The 17,318-nt window shown below is 43.6% G+C and overlaps 1 protein-coding gene across 15 annotated transcripts in view; it reads left to right on the forward strand.

Annotated features, from left to right (window-relative positions):
* Positions 1-17,318, forward strand: part of SMARCC2 (SWI/SNF related BAF chromatin remodeling complex subunit C2) — a 53,452-nt gene that overhangs the window by 23,390 nt on the left and 12,744 nt on the right. For 12 of the 15 annotated variants that reach the window (XM_075591319.1, XM_075591324.1, XM_075591327.1 and 9 more), the window contains exons 13-25: positions 2,274-2,311; positions 2,483-2,613; positions 3,596-3,667; positions 4,129-4,242; positions 4,720-4,873; positions 5,306-5,422; positions 6,300-6,362; positions 6,491-6,749; positions 7,069-7,230; positions 9,181-9,213; positions 9,840-9,904; positions 14,487-14,616; positions 15,812-15,966. In XM_075591319.1, the coding sequence (XP_075447434.1) occupies positions 2,274-2,311; positions 2,483-2,613; positions 3,596-3,667; positions 4,129-4,242; positions 4,720-4,873; positions 5,306-5,422; positions 6,300-6,362; positions 6,491-6,749; positions 7,069-7,230; positions 9,181-9,213; positions 9,840-9,904; positions 14,487-14,616; positions 15,812-15,966 (1,493 nt within the window). The remainder of the gene's footprint in view (positions 1-2,273; positions 2,312-2,482; positions 2,614-3,595; positions 3,668-4,128; positions 4,243-4,719; positions 4,874-5,305; positions 5,423-6,299; positions 6,363-6,490; positions 6,750-7,068; positions 7,231-9,180; positions 9,214-9,839; positions 9,905-14,486; positions 14,617-15,811; positions 15,967-17,318) is intronic. The other 3 variants (XM_075591318.1, XM_075591320.1, XM_075591321.1) reach the window with 3 other exon arrangements.

A 17,318-nucleotide genomic window follows, 5' to 3' on the forward strand; every position in this document is an offset into this window, starting at 1 on the left:
GGGACAACCCCATTTTTTAAGTAACTGTCCCAGTGTCCCGACAATCTGTGTAATGTCCCGGTTTTGCCAGGAGCAGGGAGAGGAGCAGGGGCTGCAGCGCAATGACTCCTCCGGTCATTAGGTGGTGCTGTGCTGCTGATGCAGCTCCTCTCCCTGGCTGCAGTGTGCTGTCACTGATAAGGTAAGTGTCTGTCTGTCTGTCTGTATCAGACAATGCATTTGGATAAACCTCTTGCTCCTCTTACCCCATTTAGATGGCTGGGAAGATGATTTTACTGCACCCTTAGTAACTTTTAGTTGTTTGTAGTTTGGGCAACTGTGGTTCCAGGCTTATTTGAGATATTATAAGCTCCAATTAAATAATTAGGCAGATTGTTAGCATTAATATTGAATGGAACTCATTCACTTCACATGCTGTAAGTGTGTGTGTGTGTGTGTGGGGGGATGTGGATAAAAGTGTGTTTGGGTAGGGAAGTGTGTGGGTAGGTTAGTGTATGTGTGTAAGAGTGTGTAAGCCTGTGTGTGTGTGTGTGTGTGTTTATGTGTGTAAGTCTGTGTGAGTGGGTAAGTGTGTGTGTGTGTGTGTGTGTGTTTATGTGTGTAAGAGTGTGTAAGCCTTTGTGTGTGTGTGGGTGTGTGTTTATGTGTGTAAGTCTGTGTGAGTGGGTAAGTGTGTGTGTGTGTGTGTGTGTGTGTGTGTGTGTGTGTGTGTGTGTGTGTGTGTGTGTGTGTGTGTGTGTGTGTGTGTGTTTATGTGTGTAAGTCTGTGTGAGTGGGTAGGTGTGTGGGAGGAAAAGACGGGAGAGAAGAGAAAGACAGCAGAGAAAAGAGATGGGAAAGAGAAGAGGGGGAGAGGAGAGAGGGAGACTATGAAGAGAGAGGGGAGAGGTAGAAAAGATGGGGGAGAGAAAAGTGTGGGAGGGAATAGAAAATAAATACAGGGGAAAGAGAGGAGGGTTGAGAGGGGAAAAGAGAGGAGATGAGGGGGGAGAGAGAAGAGAGGAGGAGGGAGAAGAGAGGGGAGAGGTAGAAGAGAGAGGGGAGAGAAATGTGTGTGGGGGATAGAGACGGGAGAAAAAAAGAGAGACGGAAAGAGGAGAGGGAGAAGAGAGAGTGGTAGAGGGGGAGAAGAGAGGGTAGAGGGGGGAGAACAGAGGAGTAGGAGATGAGGGGGACAGAGAAGAAAAGGGGAAGGGAGAGGGAAACGAGAGGGGAGAGGTAGAAGAGAGGGAGGAGAAAGAAGGTAGAATAGAGAGGGGAGAGAAAAGTGTTTGTGGGGGGTAGAGACAGGAGAGAAAATAGAAACGAGGAAAGAAAAGAGGAGGGGAGAGGGGGGGAAGAGAGGAGAGGGAGACGAAGGGAGGGATAGAGAAGAGAGGAAGAAAAAAGGGGGTGAAGACAGGAGGGTAGAGGAGAGGGAGACGAGGGGGGAGAGAGAAGAGAGGGAGAACAAAGGGGGAGGGGAGAGGGAGAAGAGAGGGAAGAGGTAGAATGCGAATTCAATTTGTACCAGTAGATTGTACTAGTTCATTTGAAATTCCACCTACTGCAGCCACTAAGTCCAGGAGCAGCATTGCACTGATTTTCAAAGGGTCAAATCAGCCCTCAATTGTTCATAATGACCAATATATTTGGTATACTGAAGCGATACTTCCCTATCACTTCCTTTTTTCTAGGACACAGACGGGTTTGTCTAGCCATAAAGACCCTGGGTTGAAAGATCCTGCTGTGTCTCTCTGCTCACCCCCAGTAGTCTCTCCCTTGCTCACTATTTATCTCTCTCCTCTGCTCTCTGTCTCTCGTTCTCCATTGCAATAAGACGCCTCCATCTTGCTTTCTGAAATGGCCCTGACATATCCAGCTAATTGGTGCGACAAGTTTTGATGTGACTTTATAAACATTATTTCCCTGCGTTAACAAAGCACTGCTTTGTGAATACCAGATGTATAAGATTTAGGATCCGATTAGCTCATTTACATGCTATTTTAGATACCACGAATAATAAATAACACCAATCTTTTTACGGGAGAAAAACATGATTAACATAACTTTATTTTTCACGCGGTCATTGGAACACGGGGTGTCTATTTGTCTATACCTTTATACTAGAGCCGCCTTCCATTTGGGTTTTTGGAGGTGTGTTTGAAGCTTTGTTCTGCAATCTGTTTCGGTCTTCCTATTGAAGTTGGTCTTGCTATTGATGCTGTGTTGGATCTTTACATGTGCTGTGGAAGTTATGCTCGAGTGTCTCTGAGTCAATTTCTCTTTCACAGATGAACAGGAGGATGAGATCATGGAGACTGTGGCCAAGGTGAGTTAACAGCGTGAATTCTGGGTTGGACCAGCGGGAGCGAATGGGTTCTTGGCACTCAGGTGTTGTGAAGTTGCTGGCTGCGTCTTGTGCAAGGTGTTCAAGGTACAGACCCGTGCGATGCCAGACACATAGTACCACTAACCGATTTCTTCACTTGCTCTGTCACAGGAAGAAGATGACAGCTCATCAGGGAACAAAGGGGAGCAGGTAAAGACCTCCGACCTTCATGAGGACAACGTGACCGAACAAACACATCACATCATCATCCCCAGCTATGCTGCCTGGTTCGACTATAACAGGTAATAAATTAACCCCGCCTTGCTGTCACCTTCTCTTCGCTACGACATCTTTCCTCCTCACATTTGGCCTTTATTTAGATTTGAGGTTACGGGTATCTTCAGGTCTTACCACCCCGAGCAACACATTGATTTAGCAGTTGGATTACCTTTGGTAAGGAAATGCGCTTATTGGAGGAAACGGTCTTGTACTTCTGTAGATCAGGTAAGGCAGACAGATGAGAGTAGTGTATCTGTGATAGAGAAGGATGTAGTTAGGGGAGAGGGCTGCAGCCGCCGTGCAATGTAAATTAACCTCATCCTTGTATCTTTATATGATGCTCTTGGTTCAAAACTCTTACAGCCGCATTGGTCCTGGAACAAAAGACCTGTAAAGTTTTGAATTCTCTGTATACACAATTAAATGCATTAAGAACTCTCCTATTGGTCACAGCCCACTCTTGCTACAAACTTTAAACTTGGCATTAAACTCACCATAGCCCTCATCCTTCTGCGAGTAGCACAAAGCAAATGTGCCAACTCTCCCTATTTCTAGGCAGGCTCCCTCATACTTCATTGAAAATTACTGTATATAGGTATTCTGCATTCTCCCTTATAGACACTTGCTTATCTCAATACAATTCAGGGTGGGGGGAGGTGGGTTACGAGAGCACCATTAATTTTGTCCCAAATGTCTCTGGTAGAAGTTTTCACACGGTGGCCAGTTTGGAGACAGCACATTATTATCTGCATAGAAGAGAAACTAGGGGGGTTATCCCACATCAGAATTCTGCAACCCCAAGAACCCTGTCACTTGAAGCAATTCCCCATGGCTTGTCTGTTGCTTCCTGTGCATTGTTGATAATCACCAGACCAGGATTGTCGAAAGAACAGTCACCCGTTTCCCTGTATTTTCTTTCTCTGTGTCATTGTTCGTCTTTCTTTTCCCCCTATTTGTGCTCCTCTGTTCTCTTTTACTCACGTACCCCTTTCTTTCACCCTCCAGCGTACATGCCATTGAGCGCCGGGCACTACCAGAATTCTTCAATGGCAAGAACAAGTCAAAAACACCAGAGATGTGAGTTGTATATGTGTGTGTGGGGTTGGGCAATGAGACATATAGTATTAAATGTGTAACACTCTACACCAGTTTTCTTCAACATTTTTGTAAAAGGACCTGTACAGGAGATATAGACCATATCTAACAATATTTGTTCGAAGTCAAAATAGGGGCTGACATTGACACCCGATGCGGACAATTTTACTGTTCAAACATTTCTCTCTTCCAAAAAAACCTTGTGACTTCTGTCAAGAACAGAGCATCACTGCTTTATTGGATATGCAGTTACACGCTGAAACTGATCACACAGCATTTTCTCCCTTCATTTGTGGAATGTCCTGGCAAAGGTTGGGCGGGTTATGCAATGGCACAATGTAGGGGTATCTGCTGTCTGGTCCTAGTATAGAAGCAGTGCAAGCATTTCACACTGTTTAGCTTTGGCGTAATCTCTAGATACAAAGTGGCTTTCTCCTGTTTAGTTACCTGGCTTATCGTAACTTCATGATTGACACCTACCGACTGAACCCTCAGGAATACCTCACCTCCACGGCCTGTCGTCGCAACTTGGCAGGGGATGTTTGCGCCATCATGAGGTGCGGGTGACATTGGAATATTACGTTGGAAGGAGTAAAGGGCAATGACAGATTGGGGGAGGGAGGGAGTGGGGATTGTGGCTGTGCAGCAAAATTGATTAGCTGTTTTAATACAGTAGTTTGTGGGGACATGTAATGCATAAGTGAGAAAGGTGGGCATTACCTTCCTCCTTTGCCATGTGGAGGCCCTGGGAGGTATGTGAGCGACATGCTGGCAGATGTATCAGTGTGGGCTGCCCTTTCTGGTGTGGAGGGAGTGGGGAATGCAGTCGCATTTCAGAGCTTCTCCCTGCACCCTCCGGTTAACGGCTTCCAGCAGGTGCTGCTTTCCTCTGCCTGGGAAGTAGACTGCAGCAAAGGAGAGGAGCGGGTCAATAATAATCAGCACACCCGCAGGAAGCGCGGCAGCATAGAAGCATGTTAGCGTTAAGGGGATGGTATGGGTGTCCCAGCGCTGTTACTTCATGCTCGCTGCAGGGTACACGCCTTCCTGGAGCAGTGGGGACTCATTAACTACCAGGTGGATGCTGAGAGCCGTCCTACCCCAATGGGGCCTCCTCCCACATCACATTTCCATGTATTAGCTGATACCCCATCGGGGTTGGTGCCACTGCAGCCCAAAGCACCCCAGGTAAGCCAGACTGGAGACTTTCTATTACATTTGTGAGATCCCGGGACAAACATCTAATTTTTATTTGACACTTCATTTCTTTCCTTTGGGATTATTTTCTCTTTCCACGTCTGCCACACACTGTGTCACGGCCATTCCCCTCTCCTGTTCATCTTTCTGTTCTTTTAACCAAGTCATCTTTCCAATCTACCTGCTCATCCACCTTCCGTCTTCTCCCTTAATCTCTTCCTCGCTCCTTTATCTCACCTTTCCATTGTTTCTGTCTCCATGCCCTGTGTCTCTTTTCTCGCCCACTCCTCTTGGTTTCTCACTGCTTCTTATCACATCGTCTTCTGTCTCATTCTTCATGTCACCTCCTTCATCTGCCTCCCTTCTCCTTTGCTTCTCTCTACTGAACATGCTAGTTATGACTTCTTTGTTTTCTTCCAACAGGTCCCAGCATCACAACAGATGCTGAATTTCCCTGATAAAGGTAAAGAGAAACCAAGTGATCTGCAAAACTTCGGCCTACGCACAGACATGTACAGCAAGAAGAACACTCCATCTAAGGTTAGATTTCAAGGATATCCTCTCAGGGCAACAGAGAGACTTCATGGCTGACCTATAATATCTGCTCAACCTCCATGCCGTGTGCTACACTCTTGTCCCTTTTTTGCATGGTGCCACTTCAGGGTTTCCTGCTTATCATGACTCAACACACACGTGTCCAAAGTGTTTACGCACTTACCATAATAAGGGAGAAGGCAGGGCTCAGTGAGTACAGACACTGACTCTGTAAACAAGGGCACTGAGTTTGAATCGGGGAACCTGGTTCAATTCCCGGTGTCAGTTCTTGTGGCCTTGAGCAGGTCACTTTATCTCCCTGTACCCACAGGGACCAAAAACATAGATTGTAAGCTCATCTGGCCATGGACGGTGTCTGTACAAATCTTATGCACAATGCTGCTTACCCCACACTATACTGTAATTGTGAAACGCTTTGGGAGAAATGAAGTTATTATTATTGTATTATAATGTCCCCTTATAAGCTGCTCATTTTGCTGCATCACAGATTCCTTTTGTATGCAACATCAAGTGTTCATCATCTATGATCACAAGCCATACATTATTCTGATGTTTCCAATAATCTGTGCGATCCCATTACAAATGTATCCTTTTTACACATAGTCCCCTTCAACTTCTCTTGCTTTCACCAACACATTTTGATCCTTGTGACCTGGTTGTGGATTCCTTTGTCCAACACTGCTCCTAATTAATCTTCTTGTGCTGCTTCTGCTTCAGTGGTCCCTGTAATGTCCTCATACAGGCCTATCGTACTTCACATTGTCCCACTGTAGCCTTCTCAAGTTACCATCAAGCAGAACGTGCGCCCATGACTTGTATACATTGTCTTTGCTCTCTTTATCCCCATGTTTGCGACTCGCAGAGTAAAGCGGCCGCAAGTGCCACACGGGAATGGAATGAACAGGAGACATTGCTGCTGCTTGAGGTGAGCAATGCGGGCGATAAAGGAGTGTAACGGAGGCTGAGAGCAGTGTGAGCATGTTAATTTGCACGCTGTGCTACTCATGTTGTGAGATCTGATGGGCAGCGGATGTTTCCTTACACCCACCTCAGGCGCTGGAAATGTACAAGGACGACTGGAACAAGGTGTCTGAGCACGTGGGGAGCCGCACTCAAGACGAGTGCATCCTGCACTTCCTGCGACTGCCCATTGAGGACCCCTACCTGGAGAACTCGGAGTCCTCACTGGGACCCTTGGCCTATCAACCCATACCCTTCAGCCAGTCAGGCAACCCTGTCATGAGCACTGTAGCCTTCCTGGCATCTGTGGTGGACCCACGAGTGGCATCAGCTGCGGCTAAATCGGCTCTCGGTATGTTGAGAAGAGATCATAATCAGCAGTACTGGCACTTGGGGTGCTGCATAAGGGTTTGTTTAGGATATTTTGCCTGCTGAATGCTCATCATGTGCTTCAGAGTTTTTCTATGTGTTTTGTGGGAGAGACTCACCATTGCAGGAGTAGGGAGATGTTAGATCTTGATTTTATACGGCTTTAGGAGAAAGTCGGTGAATATCAATCTGCATCAGCAGACAGAATTTAAAAAAAAAAACACAGATTGCTGTAAAAGTATCAACATCTAATCTTCACGCCTCCGGTGAGACTTGCTGGTCTTCTCTCTCCTTGTCTCTAGATGAGTTCTCCAAGATGAAGGAGGAGGTCCCCACGGCACTGGTGGAAGCTCATGTCCGGAAGGTGGAGGATGCAGCCAAAGTGACTGGAAAACCTGACCCCAGTTATGGACTGGAGAGCAGTGGCATTGCCGGGACCACCTGCGATGACAATGAGAGGATAGGTGAGTGTGTGACCTTATGAGTACACAGTCGCAGCCCCTGTGTTGTTTATCACAATCCTCCCTTTTCTGCTCTTCTCTCCTGCTTAATCATTCTGAACCCTGAGAAGTTATTGTTTATTTGTATCTGAACTGTGTGTCTGTCCCAAGTTTATGTGTGTCTGAGCCGTGTGTATTTGTTTTTTTGAGTGTTGTGCGTGTGTGTGTGTGTCTGGCATTGTGTGTCTGCACAGGTGCAAATGCTGTGCTCTGTGTATGCTGTGTCCTTTGTCTCTGGATACTGTGTGTAAGTTGGTGTAGCATGTGTGTCACCTTTGCATATTTTCAGTAAAAATGAGCTTTGCAACTCTAGTCTTAATAAACAATATTATAATATACCGGTAAATAGCAAATAGAAATACCACTTGTGAGCCCATTCACATGTCTCAGACAGGTCTGCAACCCTGTCCTTCCCCCATTATCTTAGTATACAATGCTTCCACTGCCGCCATGGATTTTGGGTAATGGACCTTTTGCTTCTTGCCCATTTTAACATGGCCGCCTATAAGCTTCTGCTGCCATAGTACACCGCTTTTCCAGCACAGCCTGGTTTACAGAAGTGCAGATCCTGGGGAGAAAGAAGGTGGCACTGCAGTGGTCTTGGCAAAAAATGTTTTAGTAGTACAAAAGTGCAAAGATCCCTGTACTGTTCCACTACTAAAACATGTTTTGCCAAGACCAGTGGAGTGCCATCTTCTCTCTCCCCAGGATCTGCTATACCCCAATTCACTGGGGGTTTCAAAGCACCCGTGCTTGCTCTTCACCGTAATTCTGAGTGCACCCATCTTCTCTTTTATAGAAGTGCAAAGCCACTAAACCTACTCACAGACAGCTGTTTCAACCTTTTGGTATTCATCAGTGGACGGTTATACTGGCTGTGCAATGGGAAGCTGGAAGCGGTTTCAAGCACACATTAAATAGGTTATATATGCAGTGGATCAATATTTCAGTGTAGCTGTGGGACTGCACCAGGATTTACTGTTGCATTGGGAAATAGATCCGATTAATATTTTGTTTATCCGAGACCTGGGTTGCTAAGCTCAAGCTAACCATAGAATTTGTTTTTCTAGTGGTAGCCACCCAGAATAATTTGTTTCCCAAATCCTCTTCATTTCTTTAAATGCATGAATCTCACATATCTGTTTTCTGACTTACTGTATATATGCTATTTTAGTTTAAAATTTTTTATAATATAAATATATATATATATAAATGGCGTCAAGGGTGGGTACAGAACGAAGAGCGAGAATAAGGGGAGTAATAGGAAGGGGTACAGAACACAATTATATGCTTGGATTCTGTAGTTTAGATTAGATTATTGAGGGCCTTAGTTAGACTATAGGTTAAAATTTTGTCCAAAACGAGACATTTCACTGGAAGCACCATAGAACCTGACAAAATATTAAACAAAAGAGGAAGTTCCATGAGCTTGAGATCAAATATTGTATTGATTCTAAGGCTGGGTCCCCGCTAGCACTGAGCGCGCTTAGCGGGCGGCGCTCGCGACGGTTACTTACATATATAGATATATGTAAGACCCGTGCGCGGGCACAAATGCTCCCGCGCTCGGCGCTTAGATAAACAAAAAATGTATACTTTCCAGCGCGCTCAAGTACCCGCAATGCCCCCGCGCGCGTGCGTAAATGCAGGACACTTGGCACTCATGCTTGTAGCGCTCTCCAAGCAGGAGCGCGCTCAGCGCCAGCGGGGACGCAGCCTTAGGCTCTTGAACCTTTGTAAATGTATAAAGTGTCCCGTTAGGAAAACTCAGGATCTTTCCCATCAACATGATTAAACGAATTGTATTGATCAGTGAGTGTAAGGTTGGAGGAGAAGCCTTCACTATTTGACATCTTGTAGCTGTTGAAATGTGAGTAATGACTTTTTCTGTGTATTTATTGATACCTTCTACAGATTATCACAAAAGGAACACACATCGATCCCATGGTAGGGAATGTTCAGTTATTTCCCCTATTAGACTCGGACTCGTCCACCATATATGTAGAAACGAACCTGTATTTCTGTAGATTTTATGAAGGCCTCTGGGGACTAGAAAACGTATTGATCTTTTGGATATCTTAAGCCATCAGTCTTCCCAATTGTCATGATCCAGTGAGGAGTACAATCTTTTATCCCATTGAATTTCATGGGAATCAGAATCTAGGGAATAGAAGCTGGTTTAATGCAGAGATAAGACCATTCCAGGAGGAGTTTTTTTAAACATAGGAATTCAAAATATGTAAGCTTTCTATTTACATGTATAGGGGGTGACTTTATCACAAAATCTCTAAGTTTGGATGAGAGCCCTAGCGGAAACATGGTCTTTTTGTTTAAAGGAGTGAAACAATATAATCTCATTATTATCATCAAATAAATCCCTAACCCTCAATATTCCAGCCTTGACCCAGTAATAAAGCTCCTTCATATTTAATCTTGGCAGAATGCATGATTTCCCCAAAGGTAGGTCACCGGAGAAGGGGAGAAAGTTAGGCCATATGGGAGGTGGTGTCTATATATATACACTGCTTACTATTTACAGCATCCATCTTAATGCTACATTCCCCTTCTTCCAGAAGAAGTCCCTGTTGAGGAGCCTCAACCGGAAGCACAGACCACAGAAGACAAGAAAGAGCCAAAGGTATGAACCTAACTCCATGACAAACCTTCCTCATGTGTTCCATACATCGGAACCCTGGCTGAAATTCATTCGCAGACATTCTTATTCCTCGTGGATTCCAATGCTGAAATTATGCTCTTATAGATTTGGTAAAAAGAATTGGTTTTTATTTATGGTGACAAAAATAGGTACCTACAACACATCCGCATTTGTAAACAACTGTCGTTTTACTGAATTATTTGAATTGTTTTAATTTTAGTAAACCCTTTTTGCTTTTTGTTATGGATCATACAAAAGACAAGTAGCCTCAGTGCCACATCCAATCTGACAAGTTATATTGTTAAATACTTCTCTGTTTTTCTTCTCATAAGTGAGCGTCATTAAGTTAAATTATTTGGACACAGCATTTTAAGCTTGTGACCATGCCAAGGTATCCCCTCTTTTTCACAAGTCCTAACACTGGCTGTAAACGCTTTCTTTACCTCTCTGATGGAAGAAGAAGTGTTAATAGTCTGGTCTTTCACCGGTGCATCACAACACCTGCTAGATATAAGTGTGCTGGGCGAGCGTAAACCCAGGGAGGAGGGGCACAAAACTCCAAACTATTGTTTACCAATTTATATTTCCAAACACACACAACCCCCACAAGCTGAAAACCCAAACCCAGCACACCATTTACAGTGTATTTGTGTCAAAAGGAGGGCTACTGGGATTGTGACCTCATGTATATAACAAGAGATAAGGTGCCCCAATGCTACATCCAATATGTATCTCTATATGTATGTATATTGTTATTTATATAGCGCCCACAGTCCACACTTTACAAAGACAATACAGGGAATTATAATGCAATTCTGTAAGTGCACAGTCAGACAATAGGAAAGGAAATCCTTGCCCCGGAGAGTTTACAATCTAAGTTGGGAAACTTGTAGAGACAGCAGGTGAGGGGATAAGTACAGTAGATGGCAGTGATTGGCAGGAGTGACTGGGACAGTAGCCATGAGTCCAGGCGTGGGATGCTTCATTTAAGAGGTGCGTTTTCAGGTTTGACTTGAAGATGGGGAGAGAAGGAGCTTGGCGTATACTGAGTGCGAGGGATTTCCAGATAAGGGGCAGTGAGGGAAAAGGGTTTAAGGCGAGAGAGCCGTAGAGGTGAAAGGGGTGGAAAAGAGACAGTGATGGGCAGAATGCAGAAGACGAGCAGGTGCAAACCGACAGATCAAAGCTGATGTGTAGGAAGGAGCAGATGAGTACCTTAAAGGTAAGGAGGAGAACTTTGTTGAATTTGATGGGAAGCCAGGAGAGAAATTTAAGGAGGAGATGAACGGATATTGTTTTGAGAGAAAGTGAAATTATTCTAGCAGCCGCACTTTGGATTGATTGCAGGGGAGAAAGCTGGGAGGCAGGTAGACTTGTTAGCGGTATGTTACAATAATCCAGACGGGAAAGAATAAGGGCATGAATTAGAGTTTTAGCAGTAGATTGATGGGTGGATGTTGGCAATATTACAGAGGAAGAAGCAACACATTTTGGCCATATTGTAAATGGAAAAGGAAAGGGATGAGTCAAATGTCACTCCTAGGCAACGTGCTTTGGTGACAGGATAGATGGTAGTACCGTTTACTGTGATGGAAAGGGGGGGTATGAGGCCAGATGTAGGGGGAAGTATGAGGAGATCAGTCTTAGACATATTAAGTTTAAGGTTGCAGAGCACCATCCTTCAGGATCTAGCCAGGAGGCAATCGGAGACTTGGGACTGGATTGCAGGATATGGGGTGGATAGCTATGTCTGTATTGTTAGAAAAGTCTCTTCTCGATGTAATAATCAGGAATCAGGTTTTCCAGTTCAAAATCAGTAGCCTCTATTTCCTCAGATCAGCTTCAGCAAAGATACAGCATACTATATACTTCAACTCAGCTTAAAGTATTTGAAGTTAGATTATTAGATGCTTCTATTCTATGTAACATGCATCTTAAGATGGTAGAAGGTAGTAATTTTATGTTATACATTGCTCCCTTCTTATACGCTCAGGAAAAAGAGATATAAATTGCTTATCTTAACTAGCACCCTTTTGCTGACGAAACATTCTTGTTTTTGAGTACCAAACTGTAATTGCCCTCAGCAAACATCTGTCTAAAATGGAACTTATCTTATCTCTAAAATGTCTGGTTTTAAGTTGCCCTCTGAACTTTCAAGCTGCCCTTCTAAGAAAAACAACTTGAAAGATTTTAACCTATTGAATGCTGAATATATATATACATACATACACTGATTGCTATCCTACTCAATATAGAAAATATACAGATATAAAATAATATTTATCACGTATCATCTGCATAGAGATGATACCTGAGGCCAAAAGAGTTGATGAGGTCACCAAGTGATAGTGTGTAGCGAGAGAAAAGGAGAGGTCCCAGAACAGAGCTTGAGATACACCAACAGACAGATCAACAGGAGACAAAGACATGTTGGCAACAGAGACAGAAAATGTGCGATGAGAGAGGTAAGATGAAACCAGGATAGAGCTTTGTTGCGGATACCAAGAGTGTTTAGAATATGCAGGAGAAGAGACAGATAGACAGTATCAAAGCAGTAGAGAGAACAAGTAGGATTAGTAGGGAAAAGTGGGAGAGCAGAGTTCAAACAGAAGATGAGAAATTTATAGTGCAGAAAATCAGCCAGAGTGTAAGATTTCCTCCATAAGTGAGAGGAGCGAGTGCGAAGGGAGTGTGTTTGTGAATTCAGCCAAGACCGTAGGTTAGAAGGACGGGTGTGCCGGAGCCAAGAAGGGGCATATAGATCAAACGAGGAGGATAGGACAGAGTTATAAGAGTTGACAAGCTTATTAGTTCCAGAGGAAGGAGAGAGAATAGAGGTTCGTGTTCAGGGTATATGCCAGAGCAGAGAGGTCAATGCAGGAGAAGTCTCGAGAGTAGCTTGTAGGACAGGTAGGAGGGGGTGAGGGGAATGTGTGGTGGTGAAAGATAGGAGGTGATGGTCTGAGAGTGGAAGGGGAAAGGTAGGGAAATCAGATAGGGAACAGTTTTTTGTTTCAAATATTTTATTAGATTTTAAGCAAAATACAAATGACCAAAATACAACTATAGGTTCATTTAAATAATAAATAATGATATACCAGTGTAGGGAAAAAAAAACAAAAGAAAACATACAAACAGGAGAAGGAGCAGCTCAGTGAGTAAAGACACTGACTGGCACTGAGAGTTTTAAGCAGGGGAACCTGGTTTAATTCCTGGTGTCGGCTTCTTGTGACCTTGGGCAAGTCACTTTATCTCCCTGTGCCTCAGGTACCAAAAACATAGATTGTAAGCTCCACAGGGGACCTGTGCCTGCAAAATGTCTCTACAAAGTGCTGCGTAAAACTAGCAGCGCTATACAAGAACATGCTATTATTATTATTATTATTATACAGCATTTAACGTAAGAAAATTACTATTGACCAAGTTATACCCGGACATAATGATTTATAGATAAGAACTTAGTTGGTCAGAGTCTGACTGACACTGCGTCATGTTTTGTGTTGTATTGGTATCAGAAAATAATCAAAATTGAGAGTAACGGGTGAGTAGGGAGGGAGTGAGTGAATGATTGAATGAAACCCCTGTCCACCACATCCGCCTCTAATATCGGTACAGATCGTGGGCCCCTTTTGTGACAGTTCGATTTGTTCTTGTTTTTTCTACTAGCCCTTAGCCTCGAGGCCTCATCCTAGAGTTCATAAATCTGAGCATTCTGATCAAATTATCTAATCTTTGTCTCAACTTAACTTTCCAGCCCCAGATCCCAAGTTCTATAGAATTCATCAGTGGAGTGCTTTAGGAAGGCTGTCATCTTTTCCATGATCATCACCTCGTTTATTCTATTCTCCACTGTTCGTCTGGATGGGGGGGGCTAGTTTCTTCCAGGAGGCCGCAATTGCGCACTTGGCCGCGGTCAATATAGGGAAGAATTTCTAATATTAAAATTTGTATATAGATTGTCAGAGCATTAAAGAAGATAAATGCTAACAGCTGCAGAGCTGAAGATGACGTGCTGAACCCAATTGCTCTTTTCTTGTTCCCCTCCAATTTAACTGCAGTGTATCTCTTCAGACACTTCACTGTGACAAATGATAGCGTTAAATACTTATTTTCTATATAACACGTATTTAATGTCACAGAGAGTTAGAAGAGGCAGAGGCCTCAGCATTGGGCCGTCGCCTCCTTAAGGGCTGAAGTGCCTCCTATGATGGAGTTTCGGTCGGCTCTCGCCCCTACAACAAGGCTATTCAAACTTTGGCGCCCACCATAAGTGAGGGGATGAGGGGGGGGGGCGGCGATCTACTCTTCACTGGTGAGAAAAGTAAGCGGGGCTTTGGGTTTCAATACCCTGAGCCTGAAGAGAAGGAGTGCAGATCGCCATTTTATAAACCTGTAATGCTGCTTAAGACCCCTTTGCAGCAGTGTCTGCAATGCACTGGTGCTGCGCGGTGTGTGCAGGCTCCTCTGGCAGCCAAGGGCCTAAGGATTCACACTTGCACTGCGTTGATTCGTATTCCGAAGGGTTGTGTTCCAAAGACACACACTCTACTACTTTGTGTTTCAGGATTCCCCCAGCGAGGGCATCCCCGAGGATGAGGCGAAGGAGCGAGGGAGCGAAGCCGCAAAGAAGGAGGAAGAGAAAAGCAAAGATGGGGACACAGACAAAGAATCAGACAAGAGTGATATCGATATGGGTAGGTTTCTTTTGAGCTAATAAAAAGGGGACTATAATAATGCAAAGCAGGGTGGGGACAACCATCCAACCCTGGTTTACCGCTAGGCATGGAAGTATCAGCAAAAACAAGGTTCAGCACACCCAAATACATGCTGCAGCCCCTATCATACCTTAAGTACAATTGCTTATTCTCTACTTTTTCTGTGTGCCTAGGTTTCTTGTGAAGTCAGTCCTTCCACCTCTACTCACACAAATAGAAGATTTAGACAGGCAGGGGCATAAGCATCGTTAAAAGCAAAAAAAGTCCAGACTTATAATGTCATCAGTTTATATAATAGTATGTAAGAAGGGTGGGTATGTATGTATGTATGTATGTATGTAAATGTGCGAGTGTGAAAATCTGTGTGCATTTTTGTGTATATATATATATATATATAGATATATATATATATATTAGATATATAATATATTATATATTATGTGTGTGTGTGTGTGTGTGTGTGTGTGTGTGTGTGTGTGTGTGTGTGTGTGTGTGTGTGTGTGTGTGTGTATCAGTGTCTGTGTGTATTACTGTGTGTGAACCAGTGTGTCTATATGTGTATTAATGTGTTAGTTTGTGTGCACCAGATTATCTACATGTGTGTTAACGTGTGTACTGTACAGTATGTGTATTAGCATGTGTTCATGAATGTGTGCAATGGTTAAAGAACATTAGGTGCTGGCATTAGGGGTCAATGGCTATAAATAGCAGGGGCTATAAAATGCGTGGGTACAAAATATTTGCCCTGTCTGACTCTTTTAACAGGGTAACATTTCTAATTAAAACTAGTATGGATCCCATTCCTTTGCAATGTGACCCGCTCTGCTATCCGCACAGTGCACTTTGACTACCCCTGTGTATACTACAGGGGCACATGAACATTTCCATCTACATAAATAAACGGAAGGTAATAGATGCCAAGCTCCCACTAATAATCATACAACATTGCTTGTTTAAAGGATTCATTGTTTAATTCCTTCATTCTGTTGCCCCCTGCCGCCTCCTCTTGGAGAATGCTCCAGGCCTCTCTCCCTTCTCTCATTACTCCAGAGTCTTACCTCCTCCAGCGTCAAATGCATCTCACCTGCACTTTCGTATTGGTCTCTTATTACAGCAAGTATGAGCTGTGCGTATGTTTGGCATTGGTTGTGACACTGCGTATCTCATCTTGCAGCTGATGGGGAGAAGGGCCCGGAGACTAAAGAAGGAGCTGAGGAAACTGATAAGGAAGAGATGGATGCGAAGAACAAGGTAGAGAGAGACATTGGAGAGGGCAACCTGTCTACAGCTGCGGCTGCTGCCCTGGCTGCAGCTGCTGTAAAGGCCAAGGTGAGTAAGACACTTCTGTCCTCTTGTATGTAGCACCAAACCCTCTTCAACATTGCAGTCCCAGGACCTGAGTGAGCTAATTGCTGTGATAGGTTTGCCTAGGTTAAAACAATGTGTGTCACACTTATACTTTTCTGATTTTTATTTTATTAAAAAGAAGTCTTTTGAAATCACTGTAAAGGCTGAACATTGGGATATGTGTTTAGTTATTACGGTGACTCTCGACAGGCGATTGGTTGGCATTTTTTTTTATTTCCACTACAATGATGACGCAGTTTTAGGGCTATTTAGAAAAGAGAGTGGAAATAAGAATAGAAAACATCCCCCTTTCCACAAACAAGCAATGATGTTTGCAAACGGTCTCAGGATAACCATTAAAATTGATCTGTATAGACCTATAGTTGTCTAAATTATTTAGCAACATGCATCCGTCCTGTAGTTTCAGCCTTTATCATTGTGCTTTGCTATGTCTTATGTGGGATGCATTTTTAAAGCAGAATCACATATAATAACACACAATAAGCCTCTCGTGCTGTAGCGATCATCATCAAGGGTCATATGCACAAACTAACGGGAGCTCGAACGGTTAACCAGGGCTGCGGTCTTGTAGTTTATAGTGTTGTCACTCAGTTGATAGCTATGTTCACATTTCACTGGGTGTGTTCTCCGTCAGGGCCGTACTTTGACCTTCTGAGGCCTATGTCACGTTTAAGAGGCCCCAGAAATTAGAAATAGATTATTCTGACTGAAGGGACCAATGAAAAAATAAGCATGAAACTGAAACGAATAAAAGCATTATACTAGCAATGTAATATAGAAAGATGACGGTGTAACGCTAAAATGAACAGTGTTTGCACATCACATTCATTTTAATATGAAAACATTTTCTTTGGGGATTTTTGGAGAGCAAAGTCATTGATGATGTCTTCAAAGGATAAGCGACAAAGTTTGTCACTTTCAATGCACATGGTGCTTAGGGCAGATAGCTTTTCTTGCAGCATTGTTGTCTGCAGTTCATTCTTGATGGATTTCGATCTCAAAAATTACCTTTTTTCCTGAGCCGTTTGTTACAATTAGACTACAAAATAGCAGCAATATTGTTTCTACATTAGGGAATGCCATCTGAATCTTATCTTTGACGATGACCCGATAAAGGTCCTGGCAGTTTAAACGTCCTTTGGCAAAGGCCGGACTTTGACCTTGAACAAAAATGTCCATATTTATTGAGAATCTTCTTTTTTCCCATATCTTCTTTATTTATCATCCGATGTTGATAACACTTGAAATGTATTATTTATTTTCTATTTTGGAGGCCCTGCATATTGTGAGGCCCTGCATATAGTGAGGCCCTA

This window comes from Ascaphus truei, chromosome 3 (genome assembly GCF_040206685.1).
Source record: "Ascaphus truei isolate aAscTru1 chromosome 3, aAscTru1.hap1, whole genome shotgun sequence".
NCBI classification, from domain to species: Eukaryota; Metazoa; Chordata; class Amphibia; order Anura; family Ascaphidae; genus Ascaphus; species Ascaphus truei.